The sequence below is a fragment of the Coenobita brevimanus genome, chromosome 49 (assembly GCF_032717465.1).
Source record: "Coenobita brevimanus isolate Jiangsu-jjx chromosome 49, ASM3271746v2, whole genome shotgun sequence".
In the NCBI taxonomy this organism is placed as follows: domain Eukaryota; kingdom Metazoa; phylum Arthropoda; class Malacostraca; order Decapoda; family Coenobitidae; genus Coenobita; species Coenobita brevimanus.
Window position 1 is genome coordinate 8,363,857 of NC_137002.1, and position 20,786 is coordinate 8,384,642.

Genomic DNA, 20,786 nt, shown 5'->3' on the forward strand with positions numbered 1-20,786 from the left:
TCACCATCCACACGCACTGCAGCCTTCGCACCATCGTACATACTCTTCACAGCATTCAACAACTTCCCATCTACTCCATATATTCTTAACACTTTCCACAATCCTTGTCTATCCACCCTGTCATATGCTTTCTCCAAATCCATGAAAGCCGCATACAACTTCTTTCCCTTCTCTAGAAACTTTTCCACTAAAGATCTAAGAATGAATATCTGATCTACACAACCTCTTCCCTTCCTAAAGCCTCCCTGTTCTTCTCCAACTAATTTCTCTGTTCTTTCTCTAACTCTGTCTATAAAAATAACATGTAAATACATTTATTTGCACTGTAAATCAGTATTTGTGCATAGTAGAAGTCTGTCAAGGCGTATTGGTGAACTAAAGCAGAAATACTCTCTAACCTCATCACATTTGTGCACTGAATCCTAATTTTTTATTAATAGTTAAATTAAGCACAATTTTTTGACCAGATTTGAGATAATTAGGTGTGTATGAACCTATATGGTGAAGAAAATTATATATACTAGTGGAGAAGGGAGAAAAAGTGAGCAGATGGAGAGAACACTTTAAGGAATTGTTAAACGTGGAGGATGGAAGTAATGCGAGTATAAGTGGCTGGGGAATGGCTGGGAGAAGGAGGGAGGTGAGAAGACAGGAAGAAATCAGTAGGATGGAAGTTGTGGAAGCAATGAAGAAAGTTAAATCGGGGAAAGCCCCAGGAATTGATGGAGTGTGTGGTGAAATGCTGAAGCATGGGGGAGAGATAGTAGTAGAATGGATGTGGAAGATGTGCAGATTGGCCTGGGAGGAAGGTAGAGTCCCGGAGGATTGGAAGTCAGGTATAATTATTCCCTTGTACAAAGGAAAAGGGGAAAAAGAAGTGTGTGGTAATCATAGGGGCATTTGTCTTCTTAGTATAATAGGAAAAGTGTATGGTAGGTTACTTATAGACAGAGTTAGAGAAAGAACAGAGAAATTAGTTGGAGAAGAACAGGGAGGCTTTAGGAAGGGAAGAGGTTGTGTAGATCAGATATTCATTCTTAGATCTTTAGTGGAAAAGTTTCTAGAGAAGGGAAAGAAGTTGTATGCGGCTTTCATGGATTTGGAGAAAGCATATGACAGGGTGGATAGACAAGGATTGTGGAAAGTGTTAAGAATATATGGAGTAGATGGGAAGTTGTTGAATGCTGTGAAGAGTATGTACGATGGTGCGAAGGCTGCAGTGCGTGTGGATGGTGAACTAAGTGAATTTTTCTCTGTGAAAGTTGGTTTGAAACAGGGATGTGTCATGTCTCCATGGTTGTTCAATCTGTACATGGATGGGGTAATAAAAGAGGTACAAGGTAGGGTAGTGGATGTTGGAGTGGCCCTGGTGAGAGAGGATAGTGTTTGGAAACTCCCTGTACTGTTGTTTGCAGATGATACTGTGTTGTTGAGTGAAGACGAAGGGGAGCTGCAAGGCTTGGTGGATGAGTTTGAGAGAGTGTGTAAGAAACGGAACCTAAAGGTGAATGTAGGGAAGAGTAAATTGATGGTCTTTGAGAGAGGTGAAGTCAGTGAATGTACAGCGAGGTTGGATGGTGAGGAATTGGAAAATGTGAGTACTTTTAAGTATTTGGGTAGTGTGATGAGTAAGGATGGAGGTTTGGAGGGTGAAGTGCTTGAAAGGGTACAGCAGGGAAGAAAGGTTGCTGGTTCCTTAAAAGCAGTGATAAGAAACAGGGAAGTGAGCATGGAAGTAAAAAAGTTACTACATGACAGTATTGTGATACCAACTCTAACGTACGGAAGTGAAGCTTGGACATTGTTGGAAGGACACAAGTCAAGAGTGAGAGCAGTGGAAATGAGTTATTTAAGAGGAGCCTGTGGAGTCACGTGGAGAGACAGGCTGACGAATGAGGATATAAAGGAGCGTTGTGGTGTGGATGTGGATGTGATAGGAAGCGTTGTGAGGAACACACTGAGGTGGTTTGGCCACGTGGAGAGGATGGAGGGTGAAAGATTGACGAAGAGAGTGTATGTGAGTGAGGTGGAGGGTGGAAGAGGGAGGGGGAGACCGAGGATGAGATGGAGGGATGGGGTGGAGAGGTATATGAGAGAGGGGGGTGTGAGTTGGGAGCAGGGCAGTGAAATGGCGGGGGACAGGGCGACTTGGAGGCGATTTGTTTGTGGCCACCCCAAACGGGATTGAGGCGTCTGGCAATAGATAGATAGATAGATAGTAAAGACTGCATTCCAGCACTGGGAACTTCCGATGAGCAGCCAGCCCTCACTGCTTTCGTTTATTCTTATTGGATGGTACACAGAGGAATAATTTCCCAGGTGTACTTTTGTCTGTGCTCTTACACACTGGAACGAAACACTTGCGATCATTCCTCTTGTCACTGGGCACTCTTGGAGATCAGAAATATGCGTAGTGTATGCGTGCTAGACGTAAACAAAGTTTGCTATGCTGCCTCAGTGTGAGCAGTGACGTCACGACCAATCAGAGACCATTTCCTAGTCACGTGATTTTTCAGCTACTTTATCTGTTATTTTTTTCATATCTGCACAATTTTTTTTGGAAAAAATGGTTTGCACAGTAATTTTCTGTGTATTTTTTACCTGTTGCAAGGAGAGTGGAAAGGTTACAAGAGGATGAGAAAAAGGCAGAGTATAAGAGAGAAGTGGAGGAACGATTGGGCAAATATGAATTAGAGCAAATGGGAGACGTGGAAGGTGTGTGTAGGATATTTACAGAAGAAATATGTGCAGCATGTGATGTGGTGTGTGGAAGGAAGAGAAGACGGAGGGAGGTGCAAGGAACAGCGTGGTGGACTGAAGAGGTGAGACAGGCTGTGGCACAAAAGAAGAAAGCATACAATGAATGGATGAGAAATAGGGGCGTGGAAGAAGTTGAGTGGCGGAAGAGAGAGTTATGTGTAGAAAGAAAGAGAGAGGTGAAAAGATTAGTAAGAGAGAGTAAGAAGAGATTGGATGAGGAATTTGGAAGGAATTTGAGTGTACAGTAAACCCTCACTTTATCGCGGGGTTATGTTCCAAAGGCACCCGCGATAAGCAAAAATCCGCGATGTATCGACGCTACCCCTAAAATGGCTATTTATTGTCTATTAATAAGAAAAACCAGTACGGGTACTCACTGATGATGAATGAGATGAATTGAAGATGATGATGATCATGAAGTTCAGTACAAGGTGTATATTAGTTGTGCAGCTCTTGAGAGGGCGCCTATGACGACATTTCTGCGGGCGGTGAGCGAAACGTAAGTGTGGGAGGTCGGTCTACCACGCACCACACAGTTAGTTTGAATCCGATGGTCGAACCATGCGTGACTCGCAAATCATTATTTGTGGCTTATTTTTCTGCATTCCAGTGATTGCTTGCCTTGTCTGTCAACACGGGGCCTAAGCGTAGTGCTAGTGATGCATGTGGTAACACACCAAAACGGACTAGTAAAGTGATGTTGCTGACAGAGAAAGTTAAAGTGTTGGACAAACTTAAGGGGGGAATGTCAGCGACAATTCTCCGTCAGGACAATTCCCCGTCATTTATTTACATACCAGTTTATTCAGCAAGTACAGTACACTAGTTTTTTAATTATATGAGTTATAAAATCCCCCTGAAAATTAGTTATTAAAGTATTAATTAATCAATAATAAGTATATTTATAGAATGACAGGGAATCATCCATGTTTTGATGGTGAATTGACTTGATGGTGAATTGTCTCTGAACCGTGTGTTTGGGGTGAGTCAACTGTTCTTACAATAAAGAAGACTGAACGTAGCATACGGGACTAAACGGGAGTCAGTGTGGGCTAGTGCATCAGACTGTGCTGAAGTGTCTCCACCTATGCCTGTGAACTGGCTCAGAACCGTATGTTTGGGGTGAATGAGTCAACTGTTTGGACAATAAAGAAGGCAGAATGTAGCATATGGGAGGCAGTGAGAGTTTGTGCATCAGACTGCTGAAGTGTCTCCACCTACGCCTGTGCTTGTCAGGTAAACTGGGAGGTGCGGTGCGGTCTTTCTCCTTTGAGGAGGGCGCGTCGGCAGCAGCCAATCAGCGGCAAGTAAAAATGTAAAGCATGTTTGAATTGGCTACTGGTAAGGCTCCAGGCAATTGTGTGCCACCTACCAATGAGTCTGGGTATTTCCTCACCCCGTGCCACGATTTCACTTGTATTTTATCAGATATGTTGGCCGATTTTTAATTATTATTTTAATTAATACAGCTATTAATATTTTAGAATAAATAAAGATGTAAAATACCATAAACATATTAATTTCAGAATACAGTACTGAAAATAAAGATGTAAAATATGTACTGTACCCTAAAAATAGCCGTAGTAGGCTTTGCGGAAACAGCGATGAGGCGAGGTTTCCCGCAATGTAAAAATACTTAGGTTCCAATGAAAATCCCGCGATAAAGTGAACCGGCAATATCTGAACCACATTATAGCGGGGGTTTACTGTATAGTGGAGGGACTGTAAGAAAATGTTCTGGAAAGAAGTGAAAAGAGTAAGACAGGGTGGAAGTGAAGTTAGCAGGGGAGTGAAAGATAAAAATGGTAGATTACTAGTGGAGAAGGGAGAAAAAGTGAGCGGATGGAGAGAACACTTTAAGGAATTGTTGAACATAGAGGATGGAAGTAATGCGAGTATAAGTGGCTGGGGAATGGCTGGGAGAAGGAGGGAGGTGAGAAGACAGGAAGAAATCAGTAGGATAGAAGTTGTGGAAGCAATGAAGAAAGTTAAATCAGGGAAAGCCCCAGGAATTGATGGAGTGTGTGGTGAAATGCTGAAGCATGGGGGAGAGATAGTAGTAGAATGGATGTGGAAGATGTGCAGATTGGTCTGGGAGGAAGGTAGAGTCCTGGAGGATTGGAAGTCAGGTATAATTATTCCCTTGTACAAAGGAAGAGGGGAAAAAGAAGTGTGTGGTAATCATAGGGGCATTTGTCTTCTTAGTATAATAGGAAAAGTGTATGGTAGGATACTTATTGACAGAGTTAGAGAAAGAACAGAGAAATTAGTCGGAGAAGAACAGGGAGGCTTTAGGAAGGGAAGAGGTTGTGTAGATCAGATATTCATTCTTAGATCTTTAGTGGAAAAGTTTCTAGAGAAGGGAAAGAAGTTGTATGTGACTTTCATGGATTTGGAGAAAGCATATGACAGGGTGGATAGACAAGGATTGTGGAAAGTGTTAAGAATATATGGAGTAGATGGGAAGTTGTTGAATGCAGTGAAGAGTATGTACGATGGTGCGAAGGCTGCAGTGCGTGTGGATGGTGAACTAAGTGAATTTTTCTCTTTGAAGGTTGGGTTGAAACAGGGATGTGTCATGTCTCCATGGTTGTTCAATCTGTACATGGATGGGGTAATAAGAGAGGTACTGTACAAGGTAGGGTAGTGGATGTTGGAGTGGCCCTGGTGAGAGAGGATAGTGTTTGGAAACTCCCTGTACTGTTGTTTGCAGATGGTACTGTGTTGTTGAGTGAAGACGAAGGGGAGCTGCAAGGCTTGGTGGATGAGTTTGTGAGAGTGTGTAAGAAACGGAATCTAAAGGTGAATGTAGGGAAGAGTAAAGTGATGGTCTTTGAGAGAGGTGAAGTCAGTGAATGTACAGCGAGGTTGGATGGTGAGGAATTGGAAAATGTGAGTATGTTTAAGTACTTGGGTAGTGTGATGAGTAAGGATGGAGGTTTGGAGGGTGAAGTGCTTGAAAGGGTACAGCAGGGAAGAAAGGTTGCTGGTTCTTTGAAAACAGTGATAAGAAACAGGGAAGTGAAAAAGTTACTACATGACAGTATTGTGATACCAACTCTAACGTACGGAAGTGAAGCTTGGACATTGTTGGAAGGACACAAGTCAAGAGTGAGAGCAGTGGAAATGAGTTATTTAAGAGGAGCCTGTGGAGTCACATGGAGAGACAGGCTGACGATTGAGGATATAAAGGAGCGTTGTGGTGTGGATGTGGATGTGATAGGAAGCGTTATGAGGAACACGCTGAGGTGGTTTGGCCATGTGGAGAGGATGGAGGGTGAAAGACTGATGAAGAGAGTGTATGTGAGTGAGGTGGAGGGGGGAAGAGGGAGGGGGAGGCCGAGGATGAGATGGAGGGATGGAGTGGAGAGGTATATGAGAGAGGGGGGTGTGAGTTGGGAGCAAGGCAGTGAAATGGCGGGGGACAGGGCGACTTGGAGGCAATTTGTTTGTGGCCACCCCAAATGGGATTGAGGCGTCTGGCAATAGATAGATAGATAGATAGACAAATACCTTACTTTAAAAAAAAATTGACCGGAAACTCATCTATTCAGCCAACCCCCACGTGGAATATGACATAGTATCCCCAACTGGCTGTCCATTTGGCATCAAGCTGGATAATGTTTTGCTATCGTTCTTGACCCTATATCCTAAAAACATTTCATTAACTTGTATATCAGAAATCTGTACTCTGTGAGAAAATTCCTGAATAGACGGTGCCTCTTAACATTGGTCCATGCAGTGGTCTTGTCTCGTGTTGATTATTGTAATTCACTGTGGGCTGGTCTTCCAAATAATATACTAACAAAAGTTCAGTCTGTGTTGAACAGGGTGGCATGGCTTATCTTTGGTCTCTCCCCGAGATCCTCAACTACCCCGTTTCTGATTGAGTTGCATTGGTTACCAGTAAAGGCTAGAACTGAATTTAAACAGTGTCTTATTACATTCAAGGTTCTTAAGTTTGGTGAACCGAAGTATCTTGCTGAATTGTTAAAACTCCCATCGACACGCCCAGGTGTGATGTTACGCAATGAAGATGATTCCTTGTGTCTTGATGAGCCAGGAGCCATTCACCAGTCATCTTTCTCTGATCGTTCTTTTGCATATAGAGCCCCTAGATTATATAACAGATTGCCATTGTCCATAAGACAACTCTCTACTGTTGAATCCTTTAAGAGACAGCTGAAAGCCTTTCTTTTTTCAAAATGCTATGACCTGGAGAGAGGTACTATGATGGATGATTATAGGGTTTAATTATTGCCACTTTCATGTATATATGATGTAGCTTGTATTATATACAAGAAATGTCACAAGTCTTGTAATTGTAAAAATAATGTATGTGTCGAGAGCTAGTGAATTCCCCTAAGGAAGAACTGGCGCTTTTGAGAAACAAAACGCCAGATTATTATTATTAATATTACCCATCAGTAAATGATTAAAATTAAACATAACATACATATTGATACAGTACATGTAGTACAGTTATACAGTATGTAATATAATCATATTGTACCCACCTAATGTTTGCATCAGTGGGGGTTAGATAATTACAGATACGTCCTCACTACAGTAATCCCTGTACTTTCCGGACACCCACTTTCCGGACATCCCCACTTACCGGTCATTGTGGGCCTTGACCATCGGAACCAAAAAATGGCTGAAAAAAGAAAAAAATCCCCCCAAAATCTGAATTTTTTCCCACCTGTAATTTGAAATTGCCGTGCGGTGCCAAACAGCTGCTTACACCATGGCCCCTTCACCCCTTCTTTCCTTCCTGCCCCCTACCTCCTTCCCTGTCAGGGTTGCCGTTTGTCATTTTTCATTACCAAATGTGGGCCAATTTGGTAATGAAAAATTCGTTTGGTAATGAATCAGAATAATGCATTACCAGACGGATTTTTCACATGTATGAGGATACACAGGAAGGAGATGGTGGATTGTTTGCTCTCTCTGATTAATCTGCTACCCTACATAGCGTGAAAATAATCAACATGGTGTTAATTATAAGGAGAGTGATTACATGTATTTCCACTTGTATATATAATTATTGAAGAATAAATGCTAACTTTATGAATTTGGTAATGAAAAGTTAAATTTGGTAATGAAAGCTGAGGAGATTGGTAATGTGGCTGTTGCGATCTGGCAACTCTGTTTCACCGACATCAACGGTTACTCCCTAACTTCGATTGTGAATAGATGCTTATCGCACTGGAAGCCACACGTGCTCGTTTTTTGTGAATAAACAGTGAATATACTGCAATACCTCGCCTCTAGACCACATGGGAATTTACAGTGTTGTGCAGTGTTAAGAAATTTGAACTTAGAGTGCAAAGGATCAACTGTGGAGTGCAAATTGGCAGTTTAAACTGGCGGGTAGAACTGCAGCGGTGCATTTAAGAACAATGTGCAGTGTTAAACAATTATAACTCACAGTGTAAAGAATTAAGTGCAGCACAACACTGGATTACTGTACGTGCTTCAGGAGCATTTTCACCACTGCCAAAACCTTAGAAAGGCAGCCACAGTGATGTAAGTACCCTGGCTGAGGTACAGTCACTTCTAATTCCACATTCTTTGGTTCTTTTTCATTTATTTCATGCTTTATGTCCATTATTGGTGTGAATAGGGTCTTAAATAGGTTTAAATAGGTGCTATGCATGTCCGGTAGGGAGTTATTTAGGTGGCTTTCAAAGTTAGGCTGAGTTAGGATCCATAAGTACCAGTCCAGGAGGCTGGTGTCCACTATCCGGACAGGACCACTTTCCGAACGTGCCTTTGGCTCTATTACGTCGGATAGTGGAGGGATTACTGTATACGGTAGTCAGAACTCTAGGGCACAGCACTTCAGCAGTGAGTGAAGCATGTGAGGCCACAGACTAATTCACAGCACTAGGGTTTAGCCACCGCAGTCAGGGCTCACCGATATGTCATTGTATGGTGTCCATGGAAGAGACTGAGAGAGTGGTGGTAGGCTTGGCACTCCGGGTGAGCTGCTTCTGTAATGCATTGTGATTGGCTCGGTGTGCAGTCTGCCCACGCGCCTATTGGGGCCCGTGCCTGAGCTGGAGGGCTGATTGCTTCCCATTTCTGAGTCGAATGTTGCGTAATTTTACTGGATATTGTTTTAATAGGGCTGAGCAAAAAGTGGTGGATATTGCTTTGGGCCAGATATTGCGAGAACGGATACAGGTATACCCTAGTTTAATTATGTAATTGGTTAGGTAAAAACCCATCGCTGGGCAGGGTATCATATGTTGAGGTAAATTTAACATGTATAGGGATGTGTTTTCAGCCTTGGGTTTCACCCCCAACCAAGTCCTAAACCCACCGAAATGAGACCAAAAAGAAGTTTAAAGCCAGTCTCAATGGCCTAACAGCTGTAAAACCCACCCAAATGAGGCCAAAAAGAAGTTTAAAGCCAGTCTCAATGGCCTGACAGCCATAAAAGATGCTAACATACGCCTGACATCAGTAAATAACTCATTATCTATCTATCTATCTATTGCCAGACGCCTCAATCCCGTTTGGGGTGGCCACAAACAAATCGCCTCCAAGTCGCCCTGTCCCCCACCATTTCACTGCCCTGCTCCCAACTCACACCCCCCTCTCTCATATACCTCTCCACCCCATCCCTCCATCTCATCCTCGGCCTCCCCCTCCCTCTTCCCCCCTCCACCTCACTCACATACACTCTCTTCGTCAGTCTTTCACCCTCCATCCTCTCCACATGGCCAAACCACCTCAGTGTGTTCCTCATAACGCTTCCTATCACATCCACATCCACACCACAACGCTCCTTTATATCCTCAATCGTCAGCCTGTCTCTCCACGTGACTCCACAGGCTCCTCTTAAATAACTCATTTCCACTGCTCTCACTCGACTTGTGTCCTTCCAACAATGTCCAAGCTTCACTTCCGTACATTAGAGTTGGTATCACAATACTGAGGCGGTGGCTGAATCGGTAGAGAGGCGGCTTGCAGTCCTAATGGACCCAGGATCGAATCCCGGCTGGGGCAGGGAACAGTTTAAGGATTTGAATTTCCTAAAAAGCAGACTTTCCTGATCTACCAGATGACCCGCCGACATGTCGTAAAATTACCCCCGCTAATACTAATACACCAGTCCTGTATGAGACAGCCCTAGCATGTATTCAGTATGGACGGTGGGTGTTAGCGCCGAAGTGGTGACATGTGGAGGTGTAGGAGGACTACTGGGCCTTGGGATAGGCCACTGCCCCCAAGAAATAGGCCCTGAGCCTTTGCCTGGAGTCGGACACGTTAAAAAAAAAAAAAAAAAAAAAATGTAACTTTTTCACTTCCATGCTTACTTCCCTGTTTCTTATCACTGCTTTCAAAGAACCAGCAACCTTTCTTCCCTGCTGTACCCTTTCAAGCACTTCACCCTCCAAACCTCCATCCTTACTCATCACACTACCCAAGTACTTAAACGTACTCACATTTTCCAATTCCTCACCATCCAACCTCGCTCTACATTCACTAACTTCACCTCTCTCAAAGACCATCACTTTACTCTTCCCTACATTCACCTTTAGATTCCGTTTCTTACACACTCTCTCAAACTCATCCACCAAGCCTTGCAGCTCCCCTTCATCTTCACTCAACAACACAGTATCATCTGCAAACAACAGTACAGGGAGTTTCCAAACACTATCCTCTCTCACCAGGGCCACTCCAACATCCACTACCCTACCTTGTACAGTACCTCTCTTATTACCCCATCCATGTACAGATTGAACAGCCATGGAGACATGACACATCCCTGTTTCAAACCAACTTTCAAAGAGAAAAATTCACTTAGTTCACCATCCACATGCACTGCAGCCTTCGCACCATCGTACATACTCTTCACAGCATTCAACAACTTCCCATCTGCTCCATATATTCTTAACACTTTCCACAATCCTTGTCTATCCACCCTGTCATATGCTTTCTCCAAACTCATTAAAACCAACAAATAAAATCTGAAAAATCATAAAAGATAGCTAGGCCAGAAAATGTAACACCTTTCATCACGTTCTTCTTGTTAGTCCATGTCCAGTCCTGGTTGTCGTCCTTGCCATTCCCAATTGAGGCCAGGGGACATGTGGTGCTCCCTAGCACTCAATCCTCCTCCTCAAAACCCTCAAACCCCATCTCCAGGGGTGGGTTGGGGGGGGGAAGCGTGACAAGGTGGGGTGATTGTAGTGGGAGACTGATGCACTGGCTCTGGGGGTGGTGATGGGGTGCGATGTGATGACTCATGCAGTGGCGGTGGGGTGCAATGTGACAGGCAGTGGCAGTGGGGTGCAATGCAATGACTCAGTCAGGCAGTGGCAATAGGGTGCTATGCTATGGCTCCGGGGGTATGCTATGGCTCCGGGGGTGGCGATGGAGTTCGATTCAGTGACACAGGAGGTGGTGAGGGGGACAGCTGCGATGACCGGTGAGGTGGCGAGGGAGACAGATGCGGTGGCCAAAATGGTGTGGGAGATGGAGGCTGGGGTGAGGAAGGCACCGACGGAGTGGCAGAGTGCTGCAGCGGAGACACAGGTGACATGGGAGACAGGGATCGGCTGGAGGTGAGGTCCAGCACTCGGGGCCAAGCACGTCCTCGGTAGGAGGAGGCCCTGGGTGTATGTCTGCTGGTCGATGGCTGGGGAGATGCTCTGCTGGTTGAGGGCTGAGGAGATGCTCTGCTGGTTGAGGGCTGAGGAGATGCTCTGCTTGTTGAGGGCTGGGGAGATCCTCTGTGGGTTGCTGGCATGGTGGGGGCCTATTTGAAGAAGGTAGTGATTGTAGTTTGCTTGGCTGCCCTCTTCTTTTCCTTTAGTGTCGTCCTGTACACCTTCATCCCCTTCTCCAGCCAATCAGCTGCATCCATGCTTCATCCTGGAGGAGGGTCATGTGTGCGCATAAGCGCAATGAACTCGTCCAACTTGGTCACCATCTGCCTGAGAATGTTCATGTTGAGGGCTCTCAGTTCAGGGATGACCTCCTCCTCCTGTGCCTTCTGGTTCACCTTCTGAATCTCCATATTGAGGAGCTCCTCATTGCTGAGCTTCTCCCTGTGGCTTTCCACGACCTCCTCCATGTCCTCCTCGTCGACCTTCCCGAAGCCCGCCTCGTGCAACAGTTCAACAATTTCCTGCCTCACACACTGCACGGTCAGAACTAGCATGTCCACGGGGAAGCCGGTGAAGGAGTGAACGCACTCCAGCCACAGCTTCCACCACACACTGTTCATGGTGGGCTGGCTAAGTTCCTCCAACCAGCAGTGATGTTCTCTGTGGCATGGCGTATATTATACTCTTTCCAGAACGTTTGCACTGTCGTCTTGTTGTCGCTGTCACAGGCCCTTATCAACTGCTGCATAATGCAGTGGAGGTAATACGCCTTAAACATTGTGATCACCGGGTTGCAACAAGGACGTGGTGTTGGAGGACAGGATCACCACTCGTTGCTTGCCCAGTCCTTCGTCATGGGAGGGTGGCTAGGCGCATTGTCTACCACCACGAGAAATCTGTTGGCTAAGTTCTTCCAGGAGGCATGCCTCTTGGGGACATGAGAGAGGTAGGCGTGAATATATGAAGAACAGATGTCGGAAGTCAGCCAGGCCTTCTTGTTATACTTCCAAATCACCCCTAAATTCTCCTTCACATACCCCACCAGAACCCTGGGGTTCTCGGGGTGGTAGACCAGCAGCGGCTTCAGCTTGAGGTCGCCCTCAGCGTTTCCCCCCATCAGCAGTGTAAGTTCGTCCTTTGAGGTCTTGAACCCGGGCATAGACTTTTCTTTTGTTTCAAGGAATGTATTTGAGGACATTCTTTTCCAAAAGAGCATAGTCTCGTCAAAATTCAAGACCTGCTCCGTACTGTAGCCACCCTCCGCGATGATGCGCTTCAGCTTGTCAGGAAACACTGCTGCCGCCACCGTATCCGCATTCGCCGCCTCGCCATACATCTTCACATGGTGCAGGTTTGCGCGCCTCTTGAAGCAGTCAGACCACCCATGGCTAGCCTTAAATATTTCACTATCGTCAAGATTCCATCTCACCTTTACTTCCTCCTGTGATGAGGGAGCCTTGGTGCAAATGATAACCTGACTCATGGGTACCTTCCTCCTGTTCTGGTCCTTCACCCACATGCGCAACATCCGCTCCATCTCCTCCACTGCAGGCTGTCTTTGGTGGGTGATACTGGAGATGGATAAGGTTGCAACCTCCCAGCTACAGCCTTAATGGCTTCCCCCTTCTTGGTAATGGTGGAGACAGTCAACTGGGCCAGGTGGACAGCTGAGGTGATGGCATACACACCCTCGCCTTTGTCGTGGCACTTAAGAATATCTGGCTTCACTTCCAGAGACACTGTTTTACGAGCATGCTTCGCGGGAACATCACCAGCACCAACACTGTGTTGGCAGGCCGCATACCACCCCGCGTAGGGTCTCCACTAACACCTCCATGTGTATTTCCCTTACCAGACGTGATCACTTATTTAGGCCAAAATTCACACAAAATTGCACTCTACACATGTATAGTATCACTGCTGTGCTCACAGCACTGCTCGTACTTACAATAGTTACGATGCACTACAATAGCAGCTTGCATAACGGTGGTGATGCAACACAATGCAGGGTGGGTGAGTGTAAGAGAGCTCCTCACTGCGAGAAGAATGATGTGGGTGAGCGCAGGGTGAACAGTGGCTGTAGGGGTTGTGCATCCTGGGAGGCAGGCGAGCTCAGTTGGCTGCTTGAATGTTCATGATTCAAAATTTGGGCCCATCGCCCGTGGACGAGACCTCGGAGGGCCCATCGTTAAACCGGGGCGTGGCCATCGTCATGCGGAGTATGATGTTATTTCTACCCCCATCACTAAGCCAGGGTATTATCTAGGGGCATCATACAGTACATCAGCATATACCTGTAATTGAGAGTTTACTGTTCCGACACTATTGTGACAACGGATAATTGAGAGTTTACCATGCTGACACTATTGTGACAACAGATAATTGAGAGTTTACTGTACTAACACTGTTACAACAACAGATAATTGAGAGTTTACTGTACTGACACTATTGTGACAATGGATAATTGAGAGTTTACTCTGCTGACACTGAGTTGTGGTTGTATGAAATTTGTTGAGCCTTAGTTTTGGAGTGGGAATAAGTTTCATGCCTATCTCCATCTCTTAGTGAGTATATTACTTAGGGTTGGGATGATGATGGTGATGAATGACTAATCTCCACTTTCTTCTCCTTCCCAGGTGGTGGGGAGGAGGAAAAGATGGAGGGAAATGTGAGTGAGGAGGCAAAAGGGGTAGGAGGAGGAACAAGAGGTGAAGAAGAAACGAAAGAGAAGAGGAGCAAAATATCGGATCGTCCCTTTGCACACCTCAGTAGTGAATCTTGCTTACCTCAAGCCCCATCTGCCCCCAATCAGTCCCTGTCAGCCCTCCCGCCTATCACAAATGGAAGCAACCTACAGTCAAGTCCCCCCCACACGTCCCCACTCTCCAGCCCTTGCACACGCTCAGAGTTGGATCCTCTCTCACCCAAGAAAGTCAGATGTGAGTATGGTTGTTGTGTTTATTTACCACCTGCACTCTTGTGAATGTTATTTTTCGAGGTTTGTTTTTATCTTACAGAACCACGGTACTCCTAATGCGGTTGTGTGAAATTTGATGAGTTGTAGTTATGAGGTAGAAATGATTATCCATGAATGCTAGCCACATTTACACACTAGTCTCAGTTCTTTAGTTCTGCCAGCTACAGTGAAGGCTTACTTAATATGCTCAGTTTTCTCTTTCTCTCTTTCAGACACCTTTCAGTTTGGTGACATACCTTCATTTCTTCACAGATCAGCTTCAAACCTGGTACAGTTGTTACCTGTGCAAATGCCCCATAGACATTTTTCCTTTTTAATGGGGTTAAGGATCAAACAGTTCAGATGAACATGTTTGAGGATGCCGTATTCTTGCATATTCATTAATCGTGGCAATTTGTGTTGAATTACATTAGTGGACTGAAGCTGTGTGGAGACTGATTTGCTTTCCCATGGTAGTATTGATAGTCTTTAATTATTCTCTGATGATGATGACATTCTTATTTTACTGTATTTTACCCAAGGGTCACCGCCATGCAGCCCAGGTTCCCAGAACAACAACAACCACATGAGTGGCGGGAATTTTGACAGTGCCTTCAGTCCGCCTCACCCAACACCATCTCCCCTGAAGACCTCCCCTCCCTCTCTCACTCCTGCCAATGCCCCTTCAGAAGCCTCTCTCCTCCTCCATTCAGACTGCTCCAACTCTTCGTGGGCTGAAATGAAGGGGTACATTGTTGGAACCTATCAGATGTACCCAGCCAGTAGAGACACCAAGCAGATGTTTATACTTAAATACCTCAGACCCATTGGAGAGTATCAAGAGGTAAGTTTTTTTTTTAATTGATTTTATATATATATATATATATATATATATATGTATGTATTGTGGTAGGTGGGGGCGCTCACCATCCACTCAGTCGATGTATTGCTGCTCTCGGGTGTCTGCCCTTTCCTCTCCTCCATCCGTCTTTCCTTCCATCCTCTTCTGTCTTTCCTTCATTCTTTCCTCATGCTTCTGCCTATGGGTGACTTTACACTCCCTCTTCTGTCTTCCTTTCCTTCATTCTTTCCTCAGCCTTCTGCCTGTGGGTGACTCTGCACTGAGTGACAAGCCAAATGGTTTCCTGTACACCAGGAAACCATTTACTACACTGAGTGGTAACCATATAACCAAATTTTGGTGCCTGGTGATTTAGTGAGTATTACAGCGCTCCAGTCGGATTGGGCCGGTGAAGGTTTATATTCAAGGGGTGGTTGGGGTATATTGCTCACGTAATGCCACTCAGGGATGAGTGAGGCTGGTCACTTTCATCTTAAATGTCAGGACCAACTTGTCTAGTCCCGGGCTCCTACGCTCCTCATGGGATGATGTAGGATTGGATGATATATATATATATATACACACAAGGGTCCCAATTAGCGCGTGATCAAATAGTGCGATTCCCAAATAGTGCGAGCTGTCTCTTAATATCCACAACGTCTCAAATTTACAATGCTGGTGAAGCCACCTCAGCAGAAGATGTGATTACTGCAGCATCTATCGAGAATGCATTACAGGAGGTGAGACAAGAGGAGGTTACATCGATTCCAGAAACACCAGGCGAGCTCTCCATAATGCAGATCAGTCGAATGTTGGCTGCTGCAGACGCCTTAACCCTTTGGTTGCAGCTCAGTGAAGAGAAATGGAGGATAAAATGGTGTGTTTTCATCTCGTGTTTTATCCCACTTATCCTTAATCTTTAAAGCTAACGTTGTTTTCAGACAAACGTCAATCTTTCTACTATCGTTTGCAACAAACTGCATGTCCTTATGCACTCCAAGCCCGGAGAACGATCTGAGAGAATACAAGGTGTGTTTTGATCGTCTGATGCCAGAAAGACCTCAGAGGGGTGGATACTTGCACCAAACCACAAGATTTTTTTCCGTACAAATTAGGATTACTGCCACTTTACCTCATCACAATAATTACAATAATAATAATAAATAAAACAAAAAAAAACACATCTAGCCAGTTTCGTATGGTTTTATTATGATATTCCAGTGTTTACGCTAGACTTTAGCGAAACTAGCGATGAGGAAAATCATTACGAACTTTATAAAACTACATGAATGACTTTTATTACTGCTTACTTTTTATAAAACTTATTGATATAATGTCATGAGTTATGTAATAGATTAGCTGCACAGTTTGCATCCGCAAAAATGTTTGCTTGCTCATGCGCCTAGCATATGACTTCTTTGATTATAACAAAAATATCACTAAATCACTTGTATTTTATCACAGTGGTTCACATTATAATATAAAATAACACTTTCAACCATTCTAGCATGATACTAGTGCGATTTGTGTGCTTATTGCTTCGTATTATTTACAAGAAAGAGAGAGGGGGAGGAGGGCAGCAAACCGGTTTAGACCAGGTCATCGAGGGGTACGAGGGAGAGAGAGTGAGGTGGGGGTAGAGGGCAGCAAACCGGTTTAGACAAGGTCATCGAGGGGTACGAGGGAGAGAGAGTGAGGGGGGGGGGTAGAGGGCAGCAAACCGGTTTAGACCAGCTCATCGAGGGTGTGTGTATACGTGTGCGTATACGTATGTATACTATTATTTAGTTCTAGGGTAATTGTCGGTGTTTAAAAGTATAACCCCCTAAAGTTGGAGTCACTCATCCACCAAATGAATTTTTCCCCATAAGTTATGTGTTTCAATTAGTGTGATATCAAATAGCACATGCTCGCACATCCACCATAAAGGCGCGTTATTTGGAACCAAGGTGTATATATATATGCTGGGTGGTATGTGGGGGCATGGTGGTAGGTGGGGGCACTACCATCCACTCAATGTAGTGCTGCTTTGAGTGTCTGCCCTTTCCTCCCATCCTTTCTTCCTCTTCTGTCGTTCTTTCCTTCATTATTTCCACTTTCTTCTGCCTACAGGTGGCTTTACACTCCCTCTTCTGTCTTTCTTTCCTTCATTCTTTCCCCTTCTTTCTGCCCATGGGTGACTCTACACTGAGTGACAAGCCACACTGGTTTCCTGTACACCAGGAAACAATTTATTACACTGGGTAGTAACCATATAAACAAATTATGGCACCTGGTTTAGTGGGTAATTAAGGTGCTCCAATCAGATTGAACCGATGAAGGTTTATATCCAAGGGATGGTTGTGGTTTATTTCTCACGTAATGCCACTCAGGGATGAGTGAGGCTGGTCACCCTCATCTTAAATGTCAGGACCAACTTGCCCAGCCTCAGGCTCCTACGCTGCTCGAGGATTGGATGATGGGTGGTTGGAAATATACATATACACCGTATATATATATATATATATATATATATATATATATATATATATATATATATATATATATATATATATACAGTAAGGTCCCGGGTTACGTCAGAGTTCCGTTCCTGAGACATGACGTAAGCCGATTTTGAACGTAACTCGAGTTTTATACAGTACGTCGTATGATTATGCTTACCGCAATGCATCTTACAGATTTTTCAACCATACATTGCATACTATACATGTAATAATCTTATAACAGGTATGTATAAGAAACATAGTCTTTTGAACTGATGATATTTATTGAATAAAATATAAGTTGTACTAGCTAAGAGTCTTCGTCACAGTACCGCACTCGCTGCGGTAACAGCACTTCTCATCGTCATGGCAGCAGAGTTACGCCACCACTGCCTCACCCACAACTGAGTCTGGCTGCCGCTCCCTCACTCTCCCATCCTTACACACGTGCACACTGCCAACACACATTTTATTCCTATATTCAAGCACTTTTCATACTTCATCATACAATAAAGTTTACTGTAAATTACTGCCGTAAAATATGAAATAACATCATTACCAGCACGATAATGTAAGCATTTCTAACATCAAGTTTGATGGCTTTTTTTTTTTTTTCTCACTCGGACAGCAAAATTATTTCAGTGATAATGACCGATTACTGTATGGTACTGTAATAAAAGATGCATACTATGTGTCACTACATACCTTCTGACATCAACTTGACTCGTTACTGGGGTTGCGATGTGGAAGGCACTGCATCAGGGGAGTCAGGGACCGGAGCAGGGGAGTCCAGGGCTGAAGCAGGGGAGTCCGGGGCTGAAGCAGGGGAGTCAGGGGCTGAAGCAGGGGAGTCAGGGGCTGAAGATAGGGAGTCAGGGGTTGACGATGAGGATGAGGTAGCAACTGGTGGTGAAGTTGTGGCTCGGTGTTCAGTTCGCTTGAAAAACTGGAGAATTGAAGACTGCTTGGCGGCATATTTCTTTTCGTCATAGATTTGACGATAACAGGACACTGCATCCTCAATTCCCCTGTACACTTTGGCAAACCTCTCTGCATTTGGGTCCTGATCTTCAAATGCAGCCATTGCTTTTTCTAGGAAGTCGAAAGCATTTGCCATTTCCTTAATCTTAAACTGTCTTAGCGGTTCTGCCTCATCACTTTTTTCATCATTTTCCATTTGCTTTCCTAGGTATAGCAAGTCTTCATTACTCAGCTCTTGATCATGTGAATCAACAAGTTCATGTACATCACTCTCGTCTATGTCCAGATTTAAATCGTTTCCAATTTTCACACAGTTGCGCTTGACTTCGTTTATACTGTCTTCATCAAATCCTTTAAAGTCATTTACGAGGTTAGGGCACACTTTTTTCCACACTCCGTGCATATTTGTCTCAGTCACTTCAGCCCAACATTCTCCAATATTTTTAACTGCCTTATAGATGTTGAAATCTTTCCAGAATTCTTTGAGTGTTACTTTACCATTTTCTGTTGCTCGTATTGCCTGTCTGAATGTTTTTCTCAGGTAGTAAGCCTTGAAAGCTCTTATTACACCTTGGTCCATGGGTTGTAGGATTGATGTTGTGTTTGGTGGCATAAACACAACTTTTACATTAGGGTGCAACTCTGTCAGGCTCGAAGGATGACCAGGAGCATTATCAATAATGAGAAGAGCTTTGAATGGCAGATTCTTCATAGCACAATACCGTTCAACCTCTGGCACGAAACACTTTGAAAACCAGTCAATGAAAATTGCACTAGTCACCCAAGCCTTTAAATTACTTTTCCAGTGAACTGGTAGGCTAGCTTTAAGGATCCCCTTAAGAGCTCTTGGATTTTCTGAGTGGTACACGAGTAGCGGTTTGAGCTTGAAATCGCCTGCACAGTTTCTCCCCAAAAGTAGCGTTAGGCGCTCTTTGGATGCTTTGTGACCTGGCATGGTTTTTTCTTCTTTAGCAATATAGGTTCTGTTAGGCATTCGTTTCCAGTTTAGTCCCGTTTCATCAACATTAAATATAAGTTCTGGAATGTAGCCTTCCTTCTCAATCAACTCCTCCAACTCTTTAACGAATGTTTTTGCTGCATCGTCATCTGCACTGGCTGCTTCTCCGAAAATTCTTTTGCTGGTTAGGTTTGCTCGAGCCCTGAAACGAGTAAACCAACCTTTTGATGCCACAAATGTCTCGTTGGTCTCACTTTCCTCACTTTTTTCTTTCTTAAGGTCTTGGTAGAGTGTGCGTGCTTTTTCACAGATTAACTGTTCACTCAGAGGCATGCACCGTTGATTATTGTCCTCAATCCACAGCATTAGCATCCGTTCCATCTCAATCAACAGTCCCGATCTTTGCTTGGTAATCACAGTTGATTGCATGGGAGTTGCACCTTTAACGTGAGTCAAGATACGTTCCTTGTCTTTGAGGATGGTAGCTACGGTAGTACGGCTCATCCCAAGCGCACGCCCGATTGCTGATGCCTTTTCTCCTTTCTCATTACGCTTAATAATATCGACTTTTTCACGTAATGTGATGGTCTTGCGTTTCTTGGAGTCGTTATGGTCACCAGGAAGCTGTCTCTTAGGCATCTTGGAATCAGGATGGCGAAAAACACAAGAAAATGACGGTATCACTGTATCAGGCGGTGGTAGCAGTGAGACTGAGAGCGATTGTTGGTAGTCAAGAATGAGGCGGGAAAACGCCAGAGACATCTCGCGGTACTTAGCAACACTTCAAAACCCACTCTTTACGTATTTTTTCTTTATTTTCTTATATTTTAAAATTTCCACTCACGGACCGACTGTCGTAACCTTGAATTGACGTAAGTCGATACTGACGTAACCCGGGACCTTACTGTATATATATATATATATATATATATATATATATATATCGTTTCGTTTCGTTTCGTTTTTAAAGGCTCCAACATGCTTGCATGTGTCGGCCTTGGTCACCTAATGGCAGCTCTCCACGCTGAACGATCCATTGCAGCCTCCCTGTTCAGTCCCTTAACCCTAAGGTTACATTTAATGACCTCGTCCCATGTCTTTCTCGGTCTACCCTTCATAACCCCACCCCCAGTATTAACACTTCTCACCTTCCTCACCCAATTATCATCCCCCATCCTCTCCA

General features: G+C 44.4%; 1 protein-coding gene across 1 annotated transcript in view; it reads left to right on the forward strand.

Annotated features, from left to right (window-relative positions):
• mahj (LisH and WD40 domain-containing protein mahjong) overlaps positions 1–20,786 on the forward strand; it is a 104,094-nt gene that overhangs the window by 9,645 nt on the left and 73,663 nt on the right. The window contains exons 4-5 of the mRNA XM_080272103.1: positions 14,021–14,323; positions 14,883–15,184. Of these exons, the coding sequence (XP_080128229.1) occupies positions 14,021–14,323; positions 14,883–15,184 (605 nt within the window). The remainder of the gene's footprint in view (positions 1–14,020; positions 14,324–14,882; positions 15,185–20,786) is intronic.